The sequence below is a fragment of the Sturnira hondurensis genome, unplaced genomic scaffold, assembly GCF_014824575.4.
Source record: "Sturnira hondurensis isolate 20B ecotype Veracruz unplaced genomic scaffold, ASM1482457v3 Scaffold0022908, whole genome shotgun sequence".
In the NCBI taxonomy this organism is placed as follows: Eukaryota; Metazoa; Chordata; class Mammalia; order Chiroptera; family Phyllostomidae; genus Sturnira; species Sturnira hondurensis.
Window position 1 is genome coordinate 335,240 of NW_028095539.1, and position 26,758 is coordinate 361,997.

Below are 26,758 nucleotides of genomic sequence, written 5' to 3' on the forward strand. Positions count from 1 at the left end.
CGTCATCACTGATACTTTGAAAGGAATCTCTTTTTCTGAGCAGGAGATCTCAACAGTGGGCTTAAAGTATTCAGTAAACCATGGTGTTATTTAGGCTCAGTAAAACAGATGTGCTGTTATTTAGGCTTTGTTGTTCTATTTATAGAGCATAGAGTAGATTAAGCATAATTTGTAAGGGTCTTAAGGGCTCTGGAATGGAAATGAACATTGGCTTGAACCTGAAATCACTAGCTGTATTAGTTAGTCCCTGATAAGAGAGTCAGCTTGTCCTTTGAAGCTTTGAAGCCAGAGGATTTCTCCTCTTTAGCCATGAAAGCCCTAGATGGCACCATCTTCCAATGTAAGGCTGTTTTGTCTACATTGAAAATTTCATGTTCAGTGGAGTTGTCTTCATGAATTACCTTAGCTAGATCTTCTGGATAACTTACAGAAGCCTCCGCATCAGCACTTGCTTCTTCATCTTGCACTTTTGTTATGGAGATGGCTTCTTTCCTTAAACCTCATGAACCAGCCTGTGCTAGCTTCAGACTTTTTCTCTGCAGCTTTCTCACCTCTGTTATCCTTCATAGGTTAAGGATAGGGTTAAAGTCTTGAACAGGGTTAAGGTCTTGCTCAGGATTAGGCTTTGGTTTAAGGGAATGTTTTTTCTGGTCCATCTTTTATCCAGAGCCCTAAACTTTCTCCACATCAGCAATAAGGCTGTTAGGCTTTATCATTCACGCATTGACCAAAGTAGCACTTTCAGTTTCCTTTCAGAAGTTTTCCTTTTCATTCACAAGTTGGGTAACTGTTGGGTGCAAGAGAACTGGCTTTTAGCCGGCCTTGGCTTTCAACATGCCTTCCTTTCTAAGTTTAATCATTTATAGCTTTTGCTTTAAAATGAGAGATTCTTTCTTTTACTTAAACATTAGAGACCATTGTAGGGTTGTTAATTGGGCTAATTTCAGTATTGTTGTGTCTCAGAAAATAGACCAAAGGAGAGGGAGAGAGTTGGAATTAGCCGGTTGTTGGAGCAGTCAGAACACACACACTTATTGATTAAATTTACCATCTTACATGGGTTCAGTTCATGGTGTCCCAGTTACAAAAGTAACATCAAAGATCGCTGATGACAGATCACCAAAACAAATATAGTCATATTTGAAACATGATGACAGTGGAATTGCTTGATGTAGGGTTGCTAAAGACCTTCAGTTTGTAAAAAACATTTTCTGTGAAGCACAGTAAAGCACAGAACAGAGCAATAAAATGATGCATGCCTGTATCACACAGGCTTACAGTTAGGTTATCACTGCTTAAGGAAGTGATGGTCTCAAACTTCCTGTTGGCTATGTCATCCTCATCTGATTTTTTGAAGGTACCTTGTTATGAATTTCAAAGGAGCTATGATGAAGTATTTATTCTTATATGTTTAAACAAATAAGGCGATAAAATTTTGTCAAAACCAGTGACTAGAAAGAAAGGAAACTAACATTTTTTTGAGAAGCCCTGTGCTGGATGCTAGATGCTTTACAAATATCTAATTTTTATAGCAGCAAAAAAGAAAAAAAACTAAAGCCACATTTGAGGGGGATAGTGGAGTTGGTTTTTGTAGCTTTTATAAATGGTTTAGTGTATTACACGCAGTAACGATGATATTTTCACAAGAGGCAGGTGATAATTAAAAAAATGTTTTTTAAACTTCTGTTAAAATTTGAAAACCAGCCACAGAAAAGAATCAAGTGATTTCTGTGCCTGATTTGCATAATATAACAAAAATTGTTCTAATACATATCACAAAACAATACTATGCAAAATTAATAAAACCTGTTGTTCTACAGTGCAGTTCCAAAAGATAAGGACCGACAATGCTTTAAACTACGCCAAGGAATAGATAAGAAGATTGTTATCTATGTGCAACAAACAACTAATAAAGAACTTGCCATTGAAAGGTAAACATTTTGTAAGTTTATCTTAAACATAAATTTTAGTTTTTATCAATGTAATGGTGTAATAAACTGTATTAAAAATGTATTTATAAATATTTTGTTCCCTTGGGAATTCTTTTGGCTATTAACTGGCTACTTCATTCACTTTGCATTAACTCCCATAACTCTTCCACAAATACCCTGACTTTGTTGTAATAGAAGGCAAACAAAGAATTTGTTATCTCTATTTTTGCCTTTTATTACATGTTAATATCTAATTAAAGAAGTAAGGATTATTTGGCAGTACTAATTAATTGATAATTTTAATGCGTCCTTTGTTCCTTCGATAAGTTTTTTTGAGTGACCTAATGTAAACATCTTTTTTGTGTTTTTTTTTTCCAAATTTATGTCAGTTCTTTTCTTGCAGGTGCTTTGGTCTTCTTCTGAGTCCTGGGAGAGGTGTCCGCAACAGTGACATGCACCTGTTAGACTTGGTAGGGATTCTTGTTGCCTTTTTTAAAGCAATGCATTGTTTCCTCAATGGAGGTTGTTTCGCTTTATCTCATCTGAATCTAAAATCAAAACACATTTATGAAGGTGTTTCTGTAAGCTATAAAGCAATAAGTAAAAATAAGGGGATTTATTTCTGATTTGGTGTTTGCTACCTTTTTGACTATGTACCATATTTTTCAGACCATAAGATGCACCTAGGTTTTAGAGGAGGAAAATAGGAAATAAAATTTTGAAGCAAAAAATGTGGTAAAGTATTTAATAACATAAATAACATAATATTTCACCAATGTAAATGTAAACAGAACTCAGCAGCAGCATTAACAACCATTATTCCTCCCAAATTAGGGGTGGGGTAGAATTTGCATTTTATACTTGAAAAATACAGTAATAGTGAATAATTGTCATGTAGCATTGGTGAGGGGAGCAAAGAAGAAAAGTTGGGAGAGAATCATGAGCTTTATAAAAGTAGACAATATTATTTCTATTATATGGAAATATTTTTTAAAATATTGTATTGATTATGCCATTTCAGTTGTTCGATTTTCTCCCCTTCACTCCCCTCCCCCCTGCACATCCCCTCCCCCCTGCACATCCCCTCCCCCCACATTCCCCCCATTAGTTCATATTCATGTGTCATAAGTTCTTTAGCTTCTACATTTCCCACACTTGCCCTCCCCCTGCCTATTTGCTTCCCACTGTCTATGCTACTTATTCTTCGTACCTTCTCCCCCCACTCTACCTCCCACTCCCCTGTTGCTAACCCTCCATTTGGTCTCCATATCTGTGGTTCTGTTCCTATTCTAGTTGTCCATTTAATTTGCCTTTATTTTAGGTGTGATTGTTAATAACTGCGAGTTTGCTGTCCTTTCACTGTTCATATTTTTTATCTTCTTTTTCTTAGATAAGTCCCTTTAACATTTCATATAATAAGGGCTTAGTGATGATAAACTCCTTGAATTTGACCTATCTGAGAAGCACTTAGCAGTCTTGGATGTAGGTCTTTGGATTTCATGGCTTGGAATACTTCTTTCCAGCCCCTTCTTGCCTGTAAGGTCTCTTTTGAGAAATCAGCTGACATTCTGATGGGAACTCCTTTGTAGGTGACTGTCTCTTTATCTCTTGCTGCTTCTAGGATTCTCTCCTTCATTTTGATCTTGGCTAATGTAATTATGATTTGCCTTGGTGTGTTCCTCCTTGGGTCTACCTTCTTGGGGACTCTCTTGAGTTTCCTGGATTTCCTAGAAGTCTATTATTCATTCTTCATTCTTTTAAGTTTCTTCATTCTTTTCTGTTTGGTTGTTTCTTTCTTCCTTCTGGTCCACTCCATTGATTTGAATCACAGTTTTCTTTCCATCACAGTTGGTTCCCTATGCATTTTTCTTCATTTCACTTAGTGTAGCCTTCATTTGTTCCTCTAATTTGTGACGAAAATGAATCAGTTCTGTGAGCATCCTGGTCATCAGTGTTTTGAACCGTGCATCCGATAGGTTGGCTATCTCTTGGTCACTTAGAAGTACTGCCTCTGGGACTTTGATCTGTTTTTCTGTTTGAGCCATAATATTTTGGTCTGTTCATACTTGTTATGTATGAGGGGCAGAGCCTTATGTGTTCAGCAGGGCTGGTCAACCCAGTTGCTAGATTGTCACACTGTATGTAGGGGCGGGGTCAGGGAGGGAGCAGTGGTGCTTGTTCTGCTCTCTCTTGGATTTCAGTCCTCTCTGCTACTTCCCACAAGCGAATTGAGCTGTTCTGGTGCTAGTTCCCGGGTGGGTGGGTTTGTGTACATTCCAGGACCCTGTGCATCTTTCCAATGAACTCTCCTGTGAGGCTGGGAGCCTCTCCCGGCCCCTCAAGCCCCCAAAGTTTTCCAGTCGGTGCTTTTAGGCTCTATTTCCTGTCTCTGGGGCCCTGGATTGTGCGATTTGTCTCACTGTCCCCTTTTTTTTTTTGCCTGGTTTATCTGTGTGCTAATGTGTGTCCTCATTCAGCCATCCACCTTGCACACCTCATTTCCTCCCTGTACCTGGTTCTGCCAACCACCACCTCTTCCTGCCGGGACCCCTCTCCGCCAGCCACTGACTCCGCCCCTCTTACCAGCCTGGATGAATGGTTCATTGTTGTCGAACTTCGGTACAGTTCAGTTTTCTGTATTTTGGTTGTGTTTTTGTTTCCAAATCTTTGTTGTCCTTACATTTGGTTGTGTGCAGAGGTACAGTGTTTCCATCTACGCCTCCACCTTGGCCAAGCACTGTATGGAAATATTTTTAAAACTAAAACTTACATAGTAATTATTCACAGAAGAATTCAGCATGGGTTTAGGTAGTGAATTTCTCTAATGCTTATACAGGTTGATATGATTTACAAGTATTTCATGTATCAGTTGTCAGGAACGATTACATGAATAATTGGCACATCTTTAATTTTAATTATAATTATTCAGTTATACACCCAATCTTTAAAACATCTGGTTTTCTTTCATATTTTTACATTTTATGACTCCTAATTTTGAAGACAGTGGAATAGGCAAGCTGTTGTCCTTTTACTTTGGCATTAATGTTTGTTTTACTCTTTTCTTTAGGAATCTATGGGCAAAAGTTCAGATGGAAAGTCTTATGTTATCACTGGGAGCTGGAATCCAAAATCCCCACATTTTCAAGTTGTAAATGAAGAAACTCCTAAAGGTAATGCAGGTTGTTGACATCATAACAGAAATTTGAGTCCCAAGAAGATACCCAAGCCTTAGGACCACTATATGACAAATACCCAGTGCTTAACCTAATTCTAGTGAAATCAAAGAATTTTAATAATTTTTTGACTAATGTAATTATGATGTGCCTTGGTGTGTTCCTTCTAGGGTCCAACTTCTTTGGGACTCTCTGAGTTTCCTGGATTTCCTGGAAGTCTATTTCCTTTGCCAGACTGGGGAAGTTCTCCTTTATTATTTGTTCAGATAGGTTTTCCACTCGTGGCTGTTTCTTTCCCCCTTCTGGTATCCCTATAATTTGGATGTTGGAACGTTTAAAGATGTCCTGGAGGTTCCTAGGTCTCTCCTCATTTTTTTGAATTCTCATTTCTTCATTCTTTTCTGGTTGGATGTTTTGTTCTTCCTTCTGGTCCATTCCATTGATTTGAGTCCCAGTTTCCTTTCCATCGCTATTGGTTTCCTGTGCATTTCCCTTCATTTCAATTAGTTTAGCCTTCATATGTTCCTCTAATTTGTGGCTAAAATCAACCAGTTCTGTGAGCATCCTGATCACCAGTGTCTTGAATTGTTCATCTGAGAGGTTCGCTATTTCCTGGTCACTTAGAGTTATCGGCTCTGGGGCTTTGAGTTCTTCTTGAGCCATATTTTGGACTGTTCGTGCCTGTTATGTATGAGGAGCAGAGCCCTAGGTGTTCACCAGGGCTGGGCCACTCAGTCGCTCTAGAAGCAGCAAGAGATAAGGGGACAGTTACCTACAAAGGAGTTCCCATCAGACTGTCAGCTGATTTCTCAAAAGAGACCTTACAGGCAAGAAGGGGCTGGAAAGAAGTATTCCAAGTCATGAAATCCAAAGACCTACAGCCAAGATTGCTTTATCCAGCAAAGCTTTCATTTAGAATGGAAGGACAGATAAAGTGCTTCTCAGATAAGCTCAAGTTCAAGGAGTTCATCATCACCAAGCCCTTATTATATGAAATGCTAAAGGGACTTATATAAGAAAAAGAAGATGAAAAATGTTAACAGTGAAAGGACAGCAAACTCACAGTTATTAACAACCACACCTAAAACAAAAGCAAACCAAGAGGACAGCTAGATCAGGAGTGGAAGCATAGAAATGAAGATCACATGGAGGGTTAGCAACGGGAGTGGGAGGAGGAGAAGGGGGGGCAGAAGATACAGAGAATAAGTAGCATAGATGGTAGGTAAAAAATAGGGGGGAGGGCAAGAATAGTAGGGAAAATATAGAATCTAAAGAACTTTAGTGGTCATTAACTAAAGGGGGGAAGGGTGGGGGAGGGGTATGCAGGGTAGAGGGGAATGAAGGGGGAAACAGAATAACAGTAATGGTATAATCAATAAAATATATTAAAAAATAATAACTTTTTGAGTTTATAATTAAATTTGACCTATAAATGAAGTATCATTTTTCCCACTTCCCTTCCCTGCTTCCTATTCTATTTATGTATTCATTTATTTACGTACTTGTAAATTTTATTTACTTTCTGTGGAGAGGTAATATGTGCACATAGTTAAAAATTCAGAGGATATATAGAGAAAAGTAAAAACAGTCCCCAGGCCCCACTCCACAGGAGACCATTGTGGCGAGTTTCTTGTGCAGCTGTTTAAGTGTTCTATGCCAGGGGTGTCAAACTCATTTCACCAGGGGCCACATCAGCCTCAAGGTTTTCTTCAAAGGGCTGAATTAATTTTAGGACTGTATAAATGTATCTACTCCCTAACTGCTAAGGAGCTGAAATTACATTCGTCCCTTTGAAGGCAACTGTGAGGCTGGTGTGGCCCCTGGTGAAAATGAGCTTAACCCCTGTTCCATGCATAAATAACTTTTTTCAAGATATTTCATGTTCTCTCCAAATGTCATTTAATGGCTGTATAATATCTTATCCTGAAAAAGTAACATTATTTGCTTAACTAGTGCCTCTTATTGAGCATTTATTTTTTTCCCCTTCATTTTTTTTGTTATTCATAGCATTGTAGATAAATGGATAAAGGATAAAAATAGTGACCATTGTTCACCAAGATTTTAAAAGTTGAGAAACCTTCCCACCATTGGTGAGAGTGGCTTAAAAAAGCCTTATGTCACGATTGTAAAAGTTTGCCAGTGCATTTCATACTAATCTCGCTTCAAACAGTCTACCCAAAAAAGGAATTCTCCACACAGAAAAAAACTTTTCAAAACAGCAATTTACCTGATAATTTTAGATTCTTAATTAATGGATTACCTTAAGATATCTTAAAAGGTTATCGTAAAAGTAATTACTTTTACACTGATCATATGAGAGTATATATTTCCATTTTTTAATTTGCTTCTCTCTCTCTCTCTAGATAAAGTGCTATTTATGACCACAGCTGTTGATTTGGTAATAACAGAAGTACAAGAGCCTGTTCGATTTCTCCTGGAGACAAAAGTCCGTGTTTGCTCACCGAATGAAAGGTTATTTTGGCCCTTCAGCAAACGTAGTACTACTGAAAACTTCTTTTTGAAACTAAAACAGGTACCATACTTTTCTGTAAATGTTGGAGTGGGGAAGGGGATAAGAAAGGAGCAACCACTTCTGAATCTGATTTGTCAGTAATCTAAGCTATCAGTTAGATCGTGTGTATTTTAAATATATTCAGAGGAAAAATTATCTATTACTTTTTTTCATTTATCAATTTTGTTGCTCTTCCTTTATTCCTCAAGAGCCAGGATTGCATCTGATCTTACTTGCCTTCTACCTGTAGAAATTCTTTTACCCTTTCTTCTAGTGCAGATCTGCTAAAGACAAATACTTAGACTTGTGTACCTAAAAATGTCTTCATTTCACTTTCCAGTTGGGTATTTTCACTGGATATAGAATGCGGGATTGAGGGTTTTTTCCCCAGCGCTTTAAAGGTGTTACCCCCCCAGTCTGTGTTCCCATTGTTCTTGATGAGAAGTCAGAATGCGCTTACATTGTTGTTCCTGTGTATGGCTGCTTTTAAGATTACTTTTTATCTTTGGTTTTCAGATATTTAACTATGATGTGACTAGGTGTGGTTTTCTTCTTGTTTGTTTTGCTTGGGATTTGCTGGGCTTCTTGAAATTTTAAATTTATGTTTTCGCCTTTTTTTTAAAACAGTTTTGGGGAAAATCTGGCCCATTAAAGCTTTTAACATTTTCCCTGCACCATCCCTCTTTTCTTTCCTCATGGGATTTCAGTTACACATATTTTAGACATGTTGGTATTACCCTATAGATTTCTAAGGCTATATTTTTTCAAAGCATGTGTTTTTTCCTTAAGATAGGGTACCTGTCTTAAAGTTCACTTGACTCTCTTGTCATCATCAATCTGCTCTTAAACCCATTGAGTGACTGTATTTTATTTCAGATTTTATATTTTTGAAATTTCCATTTTTTTATTACAGATTTTGTTATAAAATTTCTTCTTTTATTTTTAACAGATTTTGTTTTATACCCTTGGGTATAATTATTATATATGTAACTATTTTTAAAATTCTTGACTGTTAATTCTGAATTATAGTTAGTCACATTTTCTTGTTTCTTTGTCTAGTAATTTGAGATTATATATTAGACATTTTTTAATTCATTTTTTTAAAAGATTTTATTTATTTATCTTTAGAGGGGAAGGGAAGGAGAGAGGGAGAGAAATATCAATGTATGGTTGCCTCTCATGAGTCCCCTGCTGGGAACTGGCCTGCAGCCCAGGCATGTGCCCTGACTGGGAATCGAACCAGGATACTCTCGTTCGCAGGCCTGTGCTCAATCCACTGAGCTACACCAGCCAGGGCTGTATTAGACATTTTTTAAGATAGGGTATACATATTCTCTATAGTCTTCTGAATATTGATTTTTTAAAAAATTCTGTTAATTTGGTCAAAGTCAAACTCCATACTCTTCTCATTGTGGTGGGTAGCAGATGAAATCTGTCTTCTTAATTTAGTTTTCTCAGCCCAAGTTGCCTGAGGTTTGTTTTTTCTTTCTGTTGTTGTTTTTTTGTTTTCTTTTTTTGCTTTCCTTTGTGTCAAAATACTTTGAAAGAAATCCAAGTTTGTAGTGACCTAAATTGCTAAACCCAGTAGTCATTCTGGGTCTTTATCTTACTTGACCTGTCAGCTACACTTGCTATCAGTGATTGCTCCCTGCTTAAGTACACTTCTTTACTTAGCTTTCAGGACATCTCAAATTTACCATATCCAAAAAGGTTCCATTATCTCATCTCCCACCTTTAAAATATTTTATCTCTGTGTCTTTACTATCTCAGTTCATGGGCATAGTTTCCTAATAGTTGCTTCAGCTAAGAATTTTGCTCCTTTTTTTCCCCCCACACCCCGTACCCATTGTCAGGAAATTGTTTACTTTTAAAACATTTGTGGAATTTGACCACTTTCACCACCATAGATTATGTTTCTCATCTGATTCAGAGTTTTTCTCGTGATTAACTACAGTAGCCTTTTCACCTGTCTCCCTGCTTTTATTTTGTCCTTTCCTGATATATTTTCAGCATAGTAGCCTATGGTCAGATGACATCATTTTTCTGCTTAAAACCTTGTAACACTGTTTTACTTCTTAAAAGCCAAAGTCGTTACAGTGGCTTATAAAACTACCTGATCTGCCACCTGTTTCATCTTAAATTAGTTACTCTCCTCCTACTCTTCTGCTCTAACTATGATTGTAGGGCCTTTGCTGTTAACTATTTCTTCTGCCTAGAATACTCTTTTCCTGGATCCCTCTTGCTATTATTCACCTTCTTCAAACCCTAATCATCTTCATGTCTTTGCTCAGGCTTATTTAGTAGCAATTCATAGCTTCCCCATTTAACAGTGTAATTTGCCTGCCCTTTCTCTGGTACTGCCAATTCCCCCCTCCAGCTGAACATTTTTTATTTTTAAAAAGATTTTATTTATTCATTTAGAGAATGGGGAAGGGAGGGAGAAAGAGAGGGTGAGAAACATCAGTGTGTGGTCACCTCTTACATGCCCCCTTCTGGGGGCCTAGCCTGAAACCTAGGCATATGCCCTGACTGGGAATCGAATTGGGGACCCTTTGGTTCACAGCCCAAGCTCAGTCCACTGAGCTGCACCAGCCAAGGCAACATTTTAAATTTTTATACAAGGCTCTTACCTTTCAGTATTCTATGTATATATTACATATTTTTATTTTGTTAATCTGTGTCCCATATTAGAAAACTATTGAGGCAGTATTCTTAGTCTGTCTTGTTCACCAATTTACTTCAAGCATATAGAAACATAACTCTCAATATTTGTTGAATTGATTTTATTTACATAAAATTTATAGAATTAAATGTTATGTGTACAATTAGTTGAATATACTTTTCTATAGTAATAACTATTTTGGTTCCAGTGTATTCATGTTAATCTTTTCACTTATAGTTTGAAAAGGTAGCAGTTACAACAGGAATAAAAATTGTTTTCACGGTCATCTTAAGGGACAAAAGGTCATCTGAGTTCCATTACCGTTCTTCCACCTCTTTACTGTGGGAGGAGCAGAGAACATGGTTGTCGTATAAGTACCCCTAGGGTTATCATCTCTAGAACATGGGCCCTCTACCTTGTTTTACCTAGCCTGGCATTGTTTCTGCCCGTAGGCAGCGCTGAGCTCCTTGCCCCTAGTTAAGGAGTAGTTACATTTATACAGTCCTAAAATTACATTTGGCCCTTTGAAGGCATCTACGAGGCTTATGTGGCTCCTGGTGAAAATGAGTTTGATACCCCTGATCTAGAACCTGACTTTGGAGTCAGAGTCTAGATCTTACCATTGACTAGCTTTATGGTATTCAGCAAGTTCCTTCAACCCTCTGAGCCTCAGTTTACTCAGCTATAAAATGGCAGTGATAGAATCTTCCTCATGGCTTTATTGTGGTATTAAGTGAGAAACTATACAGCACACTGGGAATGTATGTTCTTCATACATTTTAGCTATTATTACTGAGAGGGACTGTGGAATCTCATTGGGATGAAGGAAGAATGGAAAACACTAAGTCATGGAATGAGAATAGCATTGATTATTTAGAGATCTACCCCAGGGAAAGAATGCTTCAGAAATAAAATCAATTTATAAGGATCATTTAGAAGTTTAGGGCATGGTCCTGGCTGGGTGGCTTAAGTTGATTAAAGCATCATCGCATACACTAAAAGGTCACACATTCAGTCTCTGATCAGGGCACATACCTAGGTTGCAGGTTCAGTCCTTGGTCAGAGCGTGTATGGATGGCAACTGGTTGATGTTTCTCTCTCACATTGATGCCTCTCGCCTCTCTCCCCTTTCCTCTTCCTTCCTCTCTCTTTCAAATCAATGAACATATTCTCAGGTGAGAATTAAAAAAGAAAATTTAGGCCCTGGCTGGTGTAGCTCAATGGCTTGAGTGCGGGCCTGCGAACCAGACGATCACGGTTCGATTCCCAGTCAGGGCACATGCCTGGGTTGCAGGCCAGTTCCCCGCAGGGGATGCACGAGAAGCAACCATACATTGATGTTTCCTTCCTCTCTCCTTCCCTTCCCCTCTAAAGATAAGTAAATAAAATATATTTTTTAAAAAAGAAAGTTTAGGACATGAATGAGAATAATTCTTAACCCTTTCTAGAATAAGAGATGATGAAGAGAAATTAATTGTGTGATATTTTTAACATGCATTTGTATAAAAGAGATACCTTTAATCACAAAGAATATAAAGAGTTCTGTCTCTTTAATCTTACCTTAGTGAACATAAATAAGATTCCTCTGATCTTGCTTTTCCCTCAAGGTCTTATTTACACAGCCTTGGATTTAAAAGACTCCATGGGTTTACAGGAATATTACTTCTGTGGTTCAGTCTAGAATAATATGTCTAATTAGTCTAGCAAATGACTTGGCATGGTAACCTAGCCCAAAATCTATGTATACCTGAGACTAGGCTGATATGCTACTCTCCAAACTCTCTGTGAAGGTTGCAAGCTAAACATAGGCAGAGTTGTAAGTATTTTCTTTGCAAAAATCCTAGAAATTTATATATGGAACTGGGAGGAGGGCTGAGAAATCCTGAGAATAATCCTTTTTAAAAAATATATTTTATTGATTATGCCATTACAGTTGTCCTATTTGTCCCCCTTCATTCCCCTCCACCCTGCACACCCTCTCCCCTACCATTCCCTCCTACCATCCCCCCTTTAGTTTATGTCCACATGTCTCAAGTTCTTTTTTTTTTTTTTAGAAATTTTTTTTTAAAGATTGTATTTATTTATTTATTTTTAGAGGGGAAGGAGAGAGGGAGAGAAACATCAATGTATGGTTGCCTTTCGTGTGTCCCCTGCTGGGAGTTGGCCTGCAGGGAACCTGCCTGCAACCCAGGCATGTGCCTTGACTGGGAATCGAACTGCGATCCTCTGGTTCGCAGGCCCGCGCTCAATCCACTGAGTTACACCAGCCAGGGCTACATGTCTCAAGTTCTTTAGATTCTATATTTCCCATACTGTTCTCTCCCCCCCCCCATCTATTTTTCTACCTACCATCTATGCTACTTATTCTCTGTATCTTCTCCCCCTTTCTCCTCCTCCCACTCCCCTGTTGCTAACCCTCCATGTGATCTTCATTTCTATGGTTCCACTCCTGATCTAGCAGTCCTCTAGGTTTGCTTTTGTTTTAGGTGTGGTTGTTAATAACTGCGAGTTTGCTGTCCTTTCACTGTTCATATTTTTTATCTTCTTTTTCTTAGATAAGTCCCTTTAACATTTCATATAATAAGGGCTTAGTGATGATGAACTCCTTGAATTTGACCTATCTGAGAAGCACTTAGCAGTCTTGGATGTAGGTCTTTGGATTTCATGGCTTGGAATACTTCTTTCCAGCCCCTTCTTGCCTGTAAGGTCTCTTTTGAGAAATCAGCTGACAGTCTGATGGGAACTCCTTTGTAGGTGACTGTCCCCTTATCTCTTGCTGCTTCTAGGCTTCTCTCCTTGATTTCAATCTTGGCTAATGTAATTATGATGTGCCTTGGTGTGTTTCTCCTTGATTCCACCTTCTTTGGGACTCTGAGCTTCGTGGACTTTCTAGAAGACTATTTCCTTTGCCAGAATGGGGAAGTTCTCCTTTATTATTTGTTCACATAAGTTTTCCACTTGTTGCTGTTCCTCTTTCCCTTCTGGTACTCCTTTCATTCGCATGTTGGAAAGTAAAGATGTCCTGGAGGTTCCTAAGCCTCTCCTCATGTTTTTAAATTCTTGTTTCTTCATATTTTTGTTTGGTCATTTTTTTCTTCCTTCTGGTCCACTTCCTTGATTTGAGTCCCAGTTTCCTTTCCATCACTATTGGTTTCCTGTGCATTTCCCTGTATTTCAGTTAGTTTAGCCTTCATATGTTCCTCTAATTTGTGACTAAAATCAACCAGTTCTGTGAGCATCCTGATCACTAACTAGTGTTTTGAACTGTGCATCTGATAGGTTGGCTATTTCTTGGTCTCAGAGTTATTGGCTCTGGGTGGTTCCCTCTGCTGCTCCCCGCTGCTGGAGCCTGTGAGGTCTGTCTCACTGCTCGCTCCTTTGCTGGTTTATCTGTGGGAGAATGTGTGACCTTGGTCAGCCTGCCACCTTGAGCCCTCACTGGGTCTGCCTATTGCTTCCCCACACCTGGGATCCTCTAACGGCTGCCTGCACGCCTGGGTTGGTCCAGGGGATCTTTCTTGCCCGACCCCGCTGCCGCTGGCTCCACCCCTCTTACTGGTCTGGGTGAAGGGTTCGTTGTTGCCAGACTTCCGTATAGTTCAATTTTCTGTGCTTTGGTTGCATTTTGTTACTAAAACGTTATTGTCTTTCAACTTGGTTGTGCAAGGAGGCATAGTGTTTCCACCTACGCCTCCATCTTGGCCAGAATTCCTTGCAAATGGGTCCTGAGCATAATCTTTATTTTTTTTCCTTATTTATATAAGTTCCGTTGGTGTTAGGGGTGCTTTTGTGAAGAGGTAAAGAAGTGGGAAGGGGAGAGAGAGTGAGAAGAATTTGAACAAATTTTGCTGTCTCAGAGCAAGTAGAGCTAAGTTTATTTCCTCTTTTAATTTTCACATTCAGGCATTAAAAAGTAATAGCAATGGTATAGAGGACCTTCACAAAATTAGAAATGTAACTGAACTCTCGTATGACCCAGCGGTTCCACTTCTGAGTATATATCTGAATTAACCCAAAACACTAATTCAAAAGACTAAGCACCCCTGTGTTTATCGTGGTGGTATCTACAAGAGCCGAGATGTGGAAGCAGCCCCAGTACCTGTCACCAGATGAGTGGCAGAAAAGCTGCGGTGCATTTACACAGCGGAGTACTATGGGCCGTTAAAATAATCTTGTGTTTTGCCCCAGAACAAATGGACCTGGAAGTTATTATATTAAGTAAAATAAGCCAGTCAGAGAAAGACAGCTAGCATAATATTTCACCTATATATGGAATCTAAAGAACAAAATAAATGAACAAACAAAATGGAAACAGACCTTTAGACAAAAACAAACTGGTTGCCAGCAGGGATGATGTTTGGGGTACTGAGAGAGAGAGATGAATAAATTAAGAAGTACACCTGGGTAGTTACGAAACAGGCACGAGAATGTAGAGTATGACAAACGGAATATAGTGAATAATACTGTGGTAACTATGGACGATGCCAGGTGGGTACTGGAAATATCAGGGGAACACTTTGTAAAGTATGTGATTGTCTAACCACTATGCTGTCATACAAAACTATTCAAAATAATGCTGAATGTAAACTACAACTGAAAAAAATAAAATTCTTTTAAAAAAGAAAAAAAACTAATAGCAGCTACCATTAATTGAGGCCCTATTGTGGCCATCACTCCACTAGCTGCTTTCACTTTTTTCTGTCTTACATAATTTTCTTAGTGATCCAGTAAAGGTCGTTCTCATTTTATATATCAAGAGATGTAAAATAGATTTTATGGGATGTTGTGTGAAAAAGATACATAGCTAAGCTTTCTAAGAGTCTGAATCAGGGTTCTTTCCATGGAAACATATTTCTCTTGTCTTTCTGTAGATATTTTTAGTACTTACTTAAATTAAGCATAATTTAAATTTTTAACCACTTTAACCACTTCTCACTAGAAAGAGAACAACAGACCAAATTTTTAAAAATTTATGTAGTTTCTGTTATTGCTGTAAGTATGGAAAAATAATCATAGAAATGTTTTTTTAAATATATGTTTACAAATTGACTCTTTTTTCTTTTACTAAATTTATCTGGTGACTCAGTAAGTCTTTTTTAGCCTGGAAACCTTCCCAATTGTGGGAATTGTTCTATTAAGATGGTATCATATTAGAGAAGAAACTTAAATGTTAGTAAGGAAAGGAAGATTGCTTTCTTAGGTTTACATTTTCAGATATCATTTACTGAAAGAGGAAGAAAATGGTCCTAAACACTAGATTTTCTGAGTGACATAAGGTGAATTTAAGAGACTGACTAAGCATTCTTAAAACTATGGAATTTATGGGACTTTTATTGCCAGAGAGACATTAAGCTGATACCTGAAAGACCTAATAAATGATGTGACCAGTGTCTTACAGGCCAGTAGTTAGTATAATTATACTGGCACCCTAAGCCTCTGCTTTGTGTTTGCTCTGTGGGTGTGTGTACAGACACATGCGCACGTGTACACTAAACCGCTGTACCTCTCAAGATAAACCATATGAAAATGCTTGCTCTCCTAGAGTTCTTCAGCTGCTGAATCAGGGGCATAGAGTACCACTGTTCACTGTTCCTCACAAGTGTGATCACTTACTTGATTAAGGTGGTGACCACCGATTTTTTCTTCATGCAAGTAGCGTTTTCTCTTTGCGTTTACCAAGCAGCCTTTGGAATGGGACTTGGGCAGCTTCTGCATCTCCTATTTCTCAACAACTTTCTAACTTATAAAGTTAGAAACTTTATAACTTTCTAAATTTATTTCTAACTTTTCAGTGTCCGTTGATGATTCTGGCCTCAATCAGTTGATTCATTCACATATTTTCATTAGTAATTTAATAATACAGGATTTTCTTGTTTTCCTTTACATTTGTATATTTTTAAATATTGGATATCTCAGTTATAATAACTAATATATTTATTCTTTATCAAAGAATTTTAAAATATCTATTGCAGGAAACACCCTTAATATGTGGTCTTTGTTCTATTGTTCTCAGCAAACTTATAACAAAATCTTTATAAATGTGTAAAATATCTGTTGAGAAAATATCATATGGATTTATGAAATAGAGATTTCAATTATTTAAAATTCCCAAGAGGACAAGCTTGTAATTTGATACAATTACTGAGATAATTAAGCATCAATAAACGTGCACAATTTCTAAAATACATACAGTGCCACACTGAAGCTTATCTACAACTTAGGTTCCTTCCTTCCTCCCTCCCTCCCTGTTTTCCTTCCTTCCTCCTTGACTGGTTTGTTGTTCCACTTACTTTTGCATTTATTGATTGTTTCTTGTATGTGCCTTGACTGAGGATCAAACCCTCAATCTTGGTGTATTGGGATGACACTCTAATCAACTGAGCTCCCTACCAGGGCTACAAGTTTCTTTCAGTTGGCAATAAAACCCATATTTTAATATCAGTATATTAAAATCAGTATGTAAACATCAAATGAAAAGGAATCCAAACATTTAGTGTATTCTGAACTTTTCCATAGATGCAGAAATAAATTTTGGGAGAAACATCTATTAATATAACCATTGTACCTATGTATTTTTGCATGTTTTTCATTTTGCATTTATGAAGATAGAGGCATATAATACAAAATTATTTGAATCTCTATAGTATTAAATTCCCATTTGTTCATGTTCATTCAAAAAATATCAGTATTACAATTAATTGAGTGAAGTTTTAAGATTTCATGGAACTTCTTTTTGTGCTTTGAAAGTGTTGCAGTAAGATTATAAAATTAGTACTGCATTCAGCTTTGGCTGGTTTGGCTCAGTGGATTGAGTGCCAGCCTGTGAACCGAGGGTCACCAGTTTGATTCCTAGTCAGGGCACACGCATGGATTCTGGGCCAGGTCTGGTCCCCAGTGGGTAGTGCATGAGAAACAACCACACACTGATGTTTCTCTCCCTGTCTCTCTCCCTCCCTTTTCCTATCTCTAAAATAAATAAATAAAAAATCTTTTTTTAAGATTTTATTTATTCTTAGAGGAGAAAGGAGGGAGAAGGGAGGAAGAAAGTGCGGGAGAGAAATATCCATGTGTGGCTGCCTCTCACATGCCTCCATCCAGAGATCTGGCCCGCAACTCATGCATGTCTCCCTGACTGGAACCGGCGACCCCCTGGTTTGCAGGCTGGCACTCAGTCCACTGAGACCCACCAGCCAGGGCAAATAAAGAAAATCTTTAGAAAATAAAATAAAATAAAATTAGTACTACATTCACAAGTTAATAGGAATACTTTTTCATTATAGTTATGTTACTTTTTGACATATAGTTAGGTTCATTTATCTCCATACTTTCAATTTATGGTGCAAAAGTCCAAATTATACCTAAAAATGTCTGCAGTGAATCTTGATTTTATTTGTCTCCTTCCTCCCATCCCCATATGTAACCATGATTATTAGTTTCTGGGTTATCTTTCCAATGTTTCTTTTTGTCAAAATAATAAAATACTGATAATACAGGGTGGGGCAGAATTAGGTTTATAGTTGTGAGGATGCAAAACACAGAGTTTATTCTTGGATTATTATTGTATTATTTTCTATACATACAACTGTACGGTAATTGTATTTTCCATATAAACAAAGTAGGGTAAACCTACTTTTACCCTACCCTGTATTTTAATTCCATTTTTAAACAAAAAGCTAGCATATATTATATATACTGTCTTGCACCTTGCTTTTTTAACTTCCTATGTCCTGAAGGTCATTCTCCATCAGTTCGGAGAGATCTTCCTCATTCTTGTTTAGTGGCTGCATAGTATTGTAGTTTGGATGAATCATGATCTTTTCAACTAGTCCTCTATTGATGCATATTTGGATTTTTTCTGCCATCATTTGCTATCCGAATACTGTTACACTATTGATCCTTGTGCATGTGTTGTTTTGATTTTATGAAAAGTGCATTTGAGAGTAGATTCCTGTTAGAGTAGATTTTTGTTGGCATGTGAGGTAATTTTGCTTATGTAATTTTGTTTTACTTGCCAAATTCCTAGGTATGAGAGTATCTGTTTCTTCATAGGCTTTTCAAGATTGTGTTTTAATTTATCCTTTGATGAATGAAAACAAGTAGTTTTGTCATGTTTAAGGGTGACTTTTTTTTCTATGAATTGTTTCTTCATATTTTTGCTGTTTGATTTTTATCTTTTTTTCTTAATTTTTAGAAGCCTTTTATATATTTGAGAGATCAGCACTTTGAGATATGATTTGCAGGTATTTCTTCTGGTTTGTCATCTGTCTTTTGACTTAAATTATGATGGTATTTTGGACTTTTTTGACACAGTTTTTTTTAATCTATTCTACTTGAATTTATCAAATTTTTTCTTTAAAGCTTCTGGATTTTGGGTCATAATTAGAAAAGCTGTCCCTACTCCCAAGTAATAAAGGAATTTATACATTTTTTAAATTACTGGCTTTCATTTTACCACCTTTAGACCTCTGATTAATGAATTATATATGAGCATTTTATTCTCATATATAGTATAAAGTACGGATCCTATTCAGCCTTTTTAAAACAGCCATCTACCTGTCTCAATACCATTTGTTCGAAAGTCTAATTTTCTCCCATTGACTTAGATGCCACCTTTATCATATATCACATTTTTATATGTAGGTAGCCTACTTATTGGTTTTTATACTTTTCATTAGTTTTTACGTTATTCATGTACCACTGCTACACTGTTTGTTTATGTACATTACATAATAGGTTTTAATATTTGGCAGGGCTGCCTTCCCTCCCCAGTTGTTCTTTTTGTGGGTTTTACTGGGTAGGCTTAACTGTTTATTTTTACATAAATTTTAATTTCCACCTTGTAACTCTGGAAAAAATTACTGGTATTTTTGTTGGGGAGAATTGACACCTTTATGATGTCAGTCATTTTATACAAGAACTTATGACATGTTTTCATTTATTTAAGTCTACCTTTTTTTGTCTTTTTAGAGTGCTTTAAAATTTTTATTTTAGAAATGTAAAAATATAATGAAAATGAAAAATGAAAAAATATAATACAGTGAACCCCTGTACTATTACCTTGCTTTAACAATGAGCAGTATTTTTAATAGCTGGACTGCTGGGGTTACAATTGGGGTTTAGTTCTTGACTCTGTTTATCTGACTTCAAAAGGCAGTGTTGCTCTAGTTGCTATGACAGAAGAGTTTCTAGGTCAAAGCATTTCTAATTATGACCCAAAATACAAGAAATTTTTTTTAAGATAAAGAGCTATTAATGATCTTTCAGCTGTTTCAGAGTAATTTTTAACAACTAAACCAAATCCTTTTCCTGTTGAAATACAGTCTATAAAAGTTAAAAATCATTCCAAATTTAGAATGAACATGTGTCAAAAGATTTTATTTTTTTGTTCATCAAGTAATGATGGAATCAGTAAGATGATAAAACTGGTTCTCAGTTTTGAGGAACTTGAGGTTATATGGTTCTTCCTTCAATAAAAAAATATTACGCCCTGGTTGGTGTAGCTCAGTGGATTGAGCACGGGTCTGTGAAGTAAAGGGTCGCCAGTTCGATTCCCAGTCGGGGCACATGCCTGGGTTACAGGCCAGGTCCCCAGTAGGGGATACATGAGAGGCAACCACACATTGATGTTTCTCTCCCACTCTTTCTCCTTCCCTTCCCCTCTCTCTAAAAAATAAATAAATAAAATATTTAAAAAATATATTAGAAAAAGATTGGTAGGTTAGAAAGAACTGGTTAACATCCTTATAGGTAACCTTTGGGTTATCTTTTCTATTGGACAGAAACCATTTGCGTATCTACTGGACACAATTCTACAGGTTAATATGTAACTTCACAGAATCTGGGTCCTTAATTAGTAGTAAGTAGCTAAGTCAAAGTTGGTTATTTTTCTAGAAAGTTAAATAATCCTTGGGGGTGGGGCATGTTAAAACAAAGTCGGTGCACTGTGTAAAAACAGAAAAGTTTAGCACTTCCTATATTAAACACTGCTTCTGGATGATATGGAAAGGATATGTTACCATCATTATCTAGGCCTTCCAGGACTGGGGTAATTTTTCTTAAGAACCGAAATGAACATTCAGATGATAAAATCTACCCTGCCTGGTATTTCTACACCTAATGAACTTCTAATTTCCCTCCCTGTCTCTTTCTGTATTTTTACTTTAGGTGTGTATTTCTCTGTGGTGTAGCCACATTTCTAGTTGTCTCCGTCTTTTCCTACAGTTCTGCTTTTCCCTGCTGCTCTGTATGTTCACTCTTCCTTCCAGCTCCTTAAATTGGCCATAATATGGAATGTTAAGATAGATAAATATTGTACTGGTAACATTTTATACTACTACTTCTTAATTTTTAACTTAGGTCAATTTAAACTGTTATATATATGTTTACCTCAAAATAAAACTAAACTATGAACAAATTTTAATTCTCAAAAATTTTGTGGATTCTGTTAATCTTTTTTCTGCCACTCATCTCTCCTCCTACCCCCCAGTTGTAGCTTTCAGTTAAACTTTTCTGTACTGTTTTAAGCTGCGAAGGAGTGGGGGAAAACATGAAGATATGACTGCTTTCTTAGTCCTAAACTTTGTTTCAGAATATCTTAAAACATTTTTTGATGTAGAGTTTTAAAAGGGAAACCTTGAAGGACACCTTAAAGTAATTTAGAAGATATAAAATGGTTAACTTTTTAGTTCACACTTAACTAAATATTGGTTGGATGTTTAATGATACAGTCTTAAGACAGTAAATAAATTTTCAGAACTAGTGTCCTGCTTGCTAAACACCCTATTTTCCTAAAGGTTTCAAAATACTAACATGTATAGTTTTCTATTTATAAAAGGTTACATTTAGTATAGATATTTAAAGTAATACTTTTTATTCTCACATACTTTATGAAGTCAGAAGTAGAGCTCAATTAGGACTTCCAGTCAAGATGGCGGCATAGGTAAATATGGCTCTCCTTGTACAACCACATCAAAATTACAACTAAACTATAGAGCATCTGTCAGAAATTGAACTGAATGGAAGTCCTACAAGCATGGAATTAAAGAAGAATCAAACTATCGAATTACAAAAGAAACCACACTAACACTTGTAGAAGGGGTGGAGAATCAGAACAGGCTTGTCCCATACCTATGTGCGGTAGATAAAAATCAGGAGGGATATCTCAGGAGCGAGGGGTTTCAGTCCCACACTATGTTCCCCAGCCCAGGGTTCCAGTGCCACCAAAGTAAGTCCCCATAACTTCTGGCTGTAACAACCAGGGGGTAGATACCAACAGTAGAGTGGATGAAGCCAATAATCTAATCGGTGATATAGAATATAAGGAAACAAGAAACAGCCAATCAGGACAGCAAGAAGAAAGAATCTAAAACAAAGAGGATATTGTAAGAATCCTCTGGCACAGTTTCAAGTATATTGACAGTTGCATCATGAAGTTGTTGGAAAGAGAAGAGAAAGAGCAAGAAATTGGAAATCTATTTGAAAAAATAATGAAAGAAAACTTCCCTAACTTGGTGAAGGAGATAGATATGCAAGCCCAGGAAGTACAGAGTGTTCCAAACAAAATGAATGCAAAGAGGCCCACTCCAAGACACATCATAGTTAAAGTGCTAAATGTCAGGGAATCTAAAGGCAGCTAGAGAAAAACTGAGTTATCTGCAAAGGAGCTCCCATAAGGCTGTCAGCTGATTTTTCAAAGGAAACTTTGTAGGCTAGAAGGGATTGGCAAGAAGTATTCAAAGTGCTGAAATGCAAGGACCTACAACCAAGATTACCCAGCAGAGTTATTGAAGGACTGATAAAGAGCTTCCCAGATGAGAAAAAGCTAAAGGAGATCATCACCACCAAACCAGTATTACATGACGTGTTACAGGGTCTTCTTTAAGAAGAAAAAGAAGATTAAAAAATATGAACAATAAAATGGCAATAAGTACATATCTATTAACAGTTGATTCTTAAAAAAAAACAGAATAGAAACAATCATAGACACAGAGAACATTTCAGTGGTTACCAAATGGGAGAGGAGTTGGGAGGATAGACAAAAAGGTAAAGCAATTAAGAATTGCCAATTGGTAGTTACAGAATAGCCATGGGGATGCAAAGTACAGCACAGGTAATAGAGTAGCCAGAGAATACATGCATGACCCATGGACATGGACATGGACATGTATGGGGATTGCCTGAGTGAGTGGGGTGGGGCTTGGTAAAGGGGACCAAAAAAACCCCCACAAACTTGGGGCAACTGTAATAGCATAATCAATAAAGTATAATTTTTTAAAAGGTAGTGCTCTATTAAAGAATACTGCTTCATAAAATGGTATTTTTTTCATCTTCAAGATAAAGCAGAAGGAGAGAAAGAGCAATACTGACACATTATACGAAGTTGTGTGCTTGGAAAGTGAATCAGAAAGAGAGAGGAGGAAAACTACAGCCAGCCCCTCGATCCGCCTGCCACAGTCCGGGTCTCAGAGCTCAATGATACCGTCTCCTCCGGAAGATGATGAAGAAGAAGGTAAATTGAAGGGAGGGCTTCAGTTGTGTTTTGGGGTGGAGGACAGTTTTGTTAGGGAATTGATGATGTGACATAACATTTGCAATTCTTTCAGTAAATACTCATGACAGTCTACTATATGCAAAGGACTATGGGAGATCAAAAAAAGATTACTGTATTTCGCCACGTGTCATGGGCTCCTGTGTATATTTCGCACCCATGCTTTTGGCCCAGACTTTTAGGAGAAAAATCTTCTGTTTTAAATTTTTTATTATTTATTTATTTATATTTGAGTACTTGGTTTTTGTATTATAAAAGAATTTTAGCATTAATTTTTGAACATACAGATATTGCTTTCTAGGGTTACACTTTTAATGCATGAGCATAAAAGAAAATTAAAAACATTTACATAGATACAGAATTAGTACTGCCCATGTATAATGCACATCTTATTTTTCCCTCTAGAATTTGGGCAAAACTACATTGTACAATGCAAAATATGGTCACTTGGGACCTTCTTTAAGATAGTTGTGATCAAGTTTGACAAAGCAAAACTTACATTTAGTTCTTTTTTAAAGAATCAGTCTAGCACTAACTTGATGTATTAGCACATTTTTAGAGTAAAATTGACACATCTTTCACTTGAATGTTCCATCTCATTGGCTTATTTTATAGGGACAAGTTCACTTGCCAGAAGTGGCTTCCACTTATGACCCTGTCACAAAATATACAATTTATTTTAATATACAAATTGATACTTACACATCACTGAGTTTTTACACTGATGAACATTAGGAGTCAACCAGTTGGGTTTTTTCCTCTTTTTTAATGGTTATATCTAGGAACTAATCTGTCAATCTGTGGATATGTATTAACAGATACTACAAAGCAGGAAGAAAAGGAGGGAAGAAGCACAGGGAAAGTGAAGATTTGGGAAGCATTTTCTAGTTTGCAATTTTGTGCCAAGGCTTTATTTTTTGTGCCAAGGGTGGAAAGCTGATTATGCTAGAAGGTCATATGAAGCATGTGTGTTTGGAAGGTTCCCAGAAGTTTTCTGGAAACGTAGAGGAGAACCCATTTCCCATTGTGGGGAGAGTGGTGTGGGGCGTATGAAGGTTAGTTTTTGAGCTGGGACTTGGAAAGTTCAGGGAGAATTCAGCAGGGCTGTCTGGGCTGGTTTGGGCACTCCTGGCTAACAAAGTACTGCATTAACAATGACAGAGAGGTGGCAGCAATGATTGATTGGGTTAAAAGAAATAATAGTCATTATTATATGTACTTTTTTAAAGTTTAGAGCAAGTTCTAAATTCTGCTCTTCTCTGCTCTTCTTTTGTTGGGCACTTAAGTGGTTTGTAATTTTTCCAACCCCTGTAAATGAGGCTGCTATATATTTTCATGCATAAAGCTATTTGCTTTGGAAAAGGAGAAAGAACATACCATATTTTGAGTCCTATCATTTTATAATTAAATGACACTTGTCTTCAGTTGACATAACATGGACTTACATGGCAGGCAAGAGAATGAAAAAGATTACAGCAACATTTTTATTTTCTTGGTATTTATACCTGTATCCTAAAGAAGAGAAATTATGCCTTTCTACTTCCAGCACAATCATTCAAATTTGTTGTTTCCATGTCATTTTTTTGGCTAGCATAGTCACCTCTGTTATCTTTTTGTATTTGTTTTATTTATGGAAGATAATGATGAACCCCTCTTGAGTGGATCTGGTGATGTATCCAAAGAATGTGCAGAAAAAATTCTTGAAACGTGGGGAGAACTGCTATCGAAATGGTAAGTTATGATAGAATAATTCTCTTTTTCACCTGCAGTTCTATTATGTTCAATTTTGGAATCAATGATAGAAACCTAAGTATGAGTTTCTTGTTCTACATTCTGTTTTAGAGGTTTACAAGGGTATTAGTGAAGATCTGAAATCAACATTTAGAATGTCAGAACCCTAATAAATTCTCTTTGCTACAGAAAATATTTATTCAGAGATGGAGCCCATAATGAGAATAAATAAGGACAGAGGTCCTTTATATTGAAGAAGTTAGGAACCACTTACTGGTTAAGGTAAGACACAATAGTTAGACAGTACGCAGTAATCAGTGAAGTACAGGGGGCATTCATAAAACACGTGGAGCCATAGGTGAGACCCCAGGTGGGATTTTTCCTGTGTTGCTTAAGGTGACAGAGCAGAATGTTATAAACACGGTATGTATATATTAGCTGTTCTACCAATTATTTTTTCCTACTAATACTTGTAAAATTCAGGAACTTCTCTCAGCTCAAGAGATAGCTTGACAAGTGCCCTGACCTTTGTGGTTCAGTTGGCTGGGTGTCATCCCACTAAATGAAAGGTTGCCAGTTGAATTCCCCATCAGGGCACATGCCTGAGTTGCAGGTTCTGTCCCCAGTTCAGTACAGGTGAGAAGCAACTGATTAATGTTTCTCACATCGATGTTTCTTCCTCTCTCTCTAAATATAAATAATGTCTTAAAGAAGGAGAGCTTGACAAAAATGTTAACAAGCACTATCCTATGACCAGCAGTTTTCAACTGGTGTGTCACAAGAATTTTTAAAACATGCAATACCTGCCCTAGTTGGTATGGCTCAGTGAATTGAGTGTCAGTCTGTGAACCAAAGGGTCACTGGTTCAATTCCCAGTCAGGGCACATGACTGGGTTGCAGGCCAGGTCCCCAGTAGCGGGCACAGGAGGCAACCACACATTGATGTTTCTCTCCCTCTTTCTCTCTTTCCCCTTCTCTAAAAATAATCTTTTTTTAAAAAGTACTTCAAAAGAGAAAAGATGACTAAATTTAAAAAAAAAAAACAATACCTGACTATTTATAGTTAAGGGCACTGACCTTCTCTCAGATTATCAAATAAAAAATGACAACAGCCAATACAATAATGGGCATCTAGTGTGAATGAATCAGAGTTATACTCATTTTTTTGTTGGTTAGGCAAAAAATTTTGTTTTGGTGTCTTACAGAATTTTAGTAATTAGTTAATGTGTGCCAAGGTTGAAATTCACTACTGTACACTGTCAGAAAAGAATACACGACCTTTAGTTGTTTATCAGTTAAACCGGAGACACTCTGGTAAGTCAGTTTGGTGAGATATTTATGCAGCTTACTTTTTGCTCTGTGCAGGGTGTCAGGATGTGCTGAAAAAATAGCTGAGCTTGAAAGTGATTGCTTCACTTCTCTATTTCAGAGTTTCTGATTATTAAGGTTGTCGTATAAGTACCCCATAGGCCTACTACTTTGGGGTTTGGTTTTTCTCAAAAGTCTTAACTGTTAAAGCCTTTCACTCTATTCTTGGTAATACTGTGTCTCAGTATTTTAAAAAATCTTCATGCCCTTAAGGGATAGGACTGCAAATGGGCATCATCTGCTCCTAGCACTCTCACAATGCCTTACACTTTGGGTAAAATACTCTTCACATTGGGAAATGTCAAATGTGTACAAGAATAAATGCAAGCCAAAGCACAGTTTGTCTTTCCATAAGTGGTTTTATTAAAGGAACTCTGCAAAAGCCCCTCCGGGGAATAGTTCTCATTTATTTTTTATATTCCTTTAGCAATCAGGAGACAAACCTGCTGATGTTCTCGTCACAATTATGTTTTCAGTTCAGTGACTTCAGAGTGTTTGTACTGCTGCTGGCAGGAATTTTATCTGCATAAAAAGGTTCTTGCTCGAAAATAGAAATGTAATTGAGTCTTGAATGGTTACATAATAGTGTATTTTAAATCATCTAGGAGTTAGATGCTAGACTTCATTTAATGAACTCACCAGAATTTTATACACTTGCTTGGAATTTGTTTTGTTATCAAGTGTTATTAACTAGTTAAATTATTTAATTAAGTTATGTCCTTCTTCTGTTCCCTCAGGTATATTAATTGAATTTCCATCCCTCTAAACTGTCTTCAGGGTGTTTAAAACTGTTTTTGTTGGTTTCAGTCATGTCTTCGAAAATAATAATACAGT

General features: G+C 37.0%; 1 protein-coding gene across 6 annotated transcripts in view; it reads left to right on the forward strand.

The window, feature by feature from the left end:
• RABGAP1 (RAB GTPase activating protein 1) overlaps positions 1–26,758 on the forward strand; it is a 164,171-nt gene that overhangs the window by 56,545 nt on the left and 80,868 nt on the right. For all 6 annotated transcript variants that reach the window (XM_037036821.1, XM_037036824.1, XM_037036820.1 and 3 more), the window contains 6 exons: positions 1,821–1,931; positions 2,335–2,401; positions 4,999–5,101; positions 7,468–7,637; positions 22,612–22,786; positions 24,463–24,556. In XM_037036821.1, coding sequence (XP_036892716.1) covers positions 1,821–1,931; positions 2,335–2,401; positions 4,999–5,101; positions 7,468–7,637; positions 22,612–22,786; positions 24,463–24,556 — 720 coding nt within the window. The remainder of the gene's footprint in view (positions 1–1,820; positions 1,932–2,334; positions 2,402–4,998; positions 5,102–7,467; positions 7,638–22,611; positions 22,787–24,462; positions 24,557–26,758) is intronic.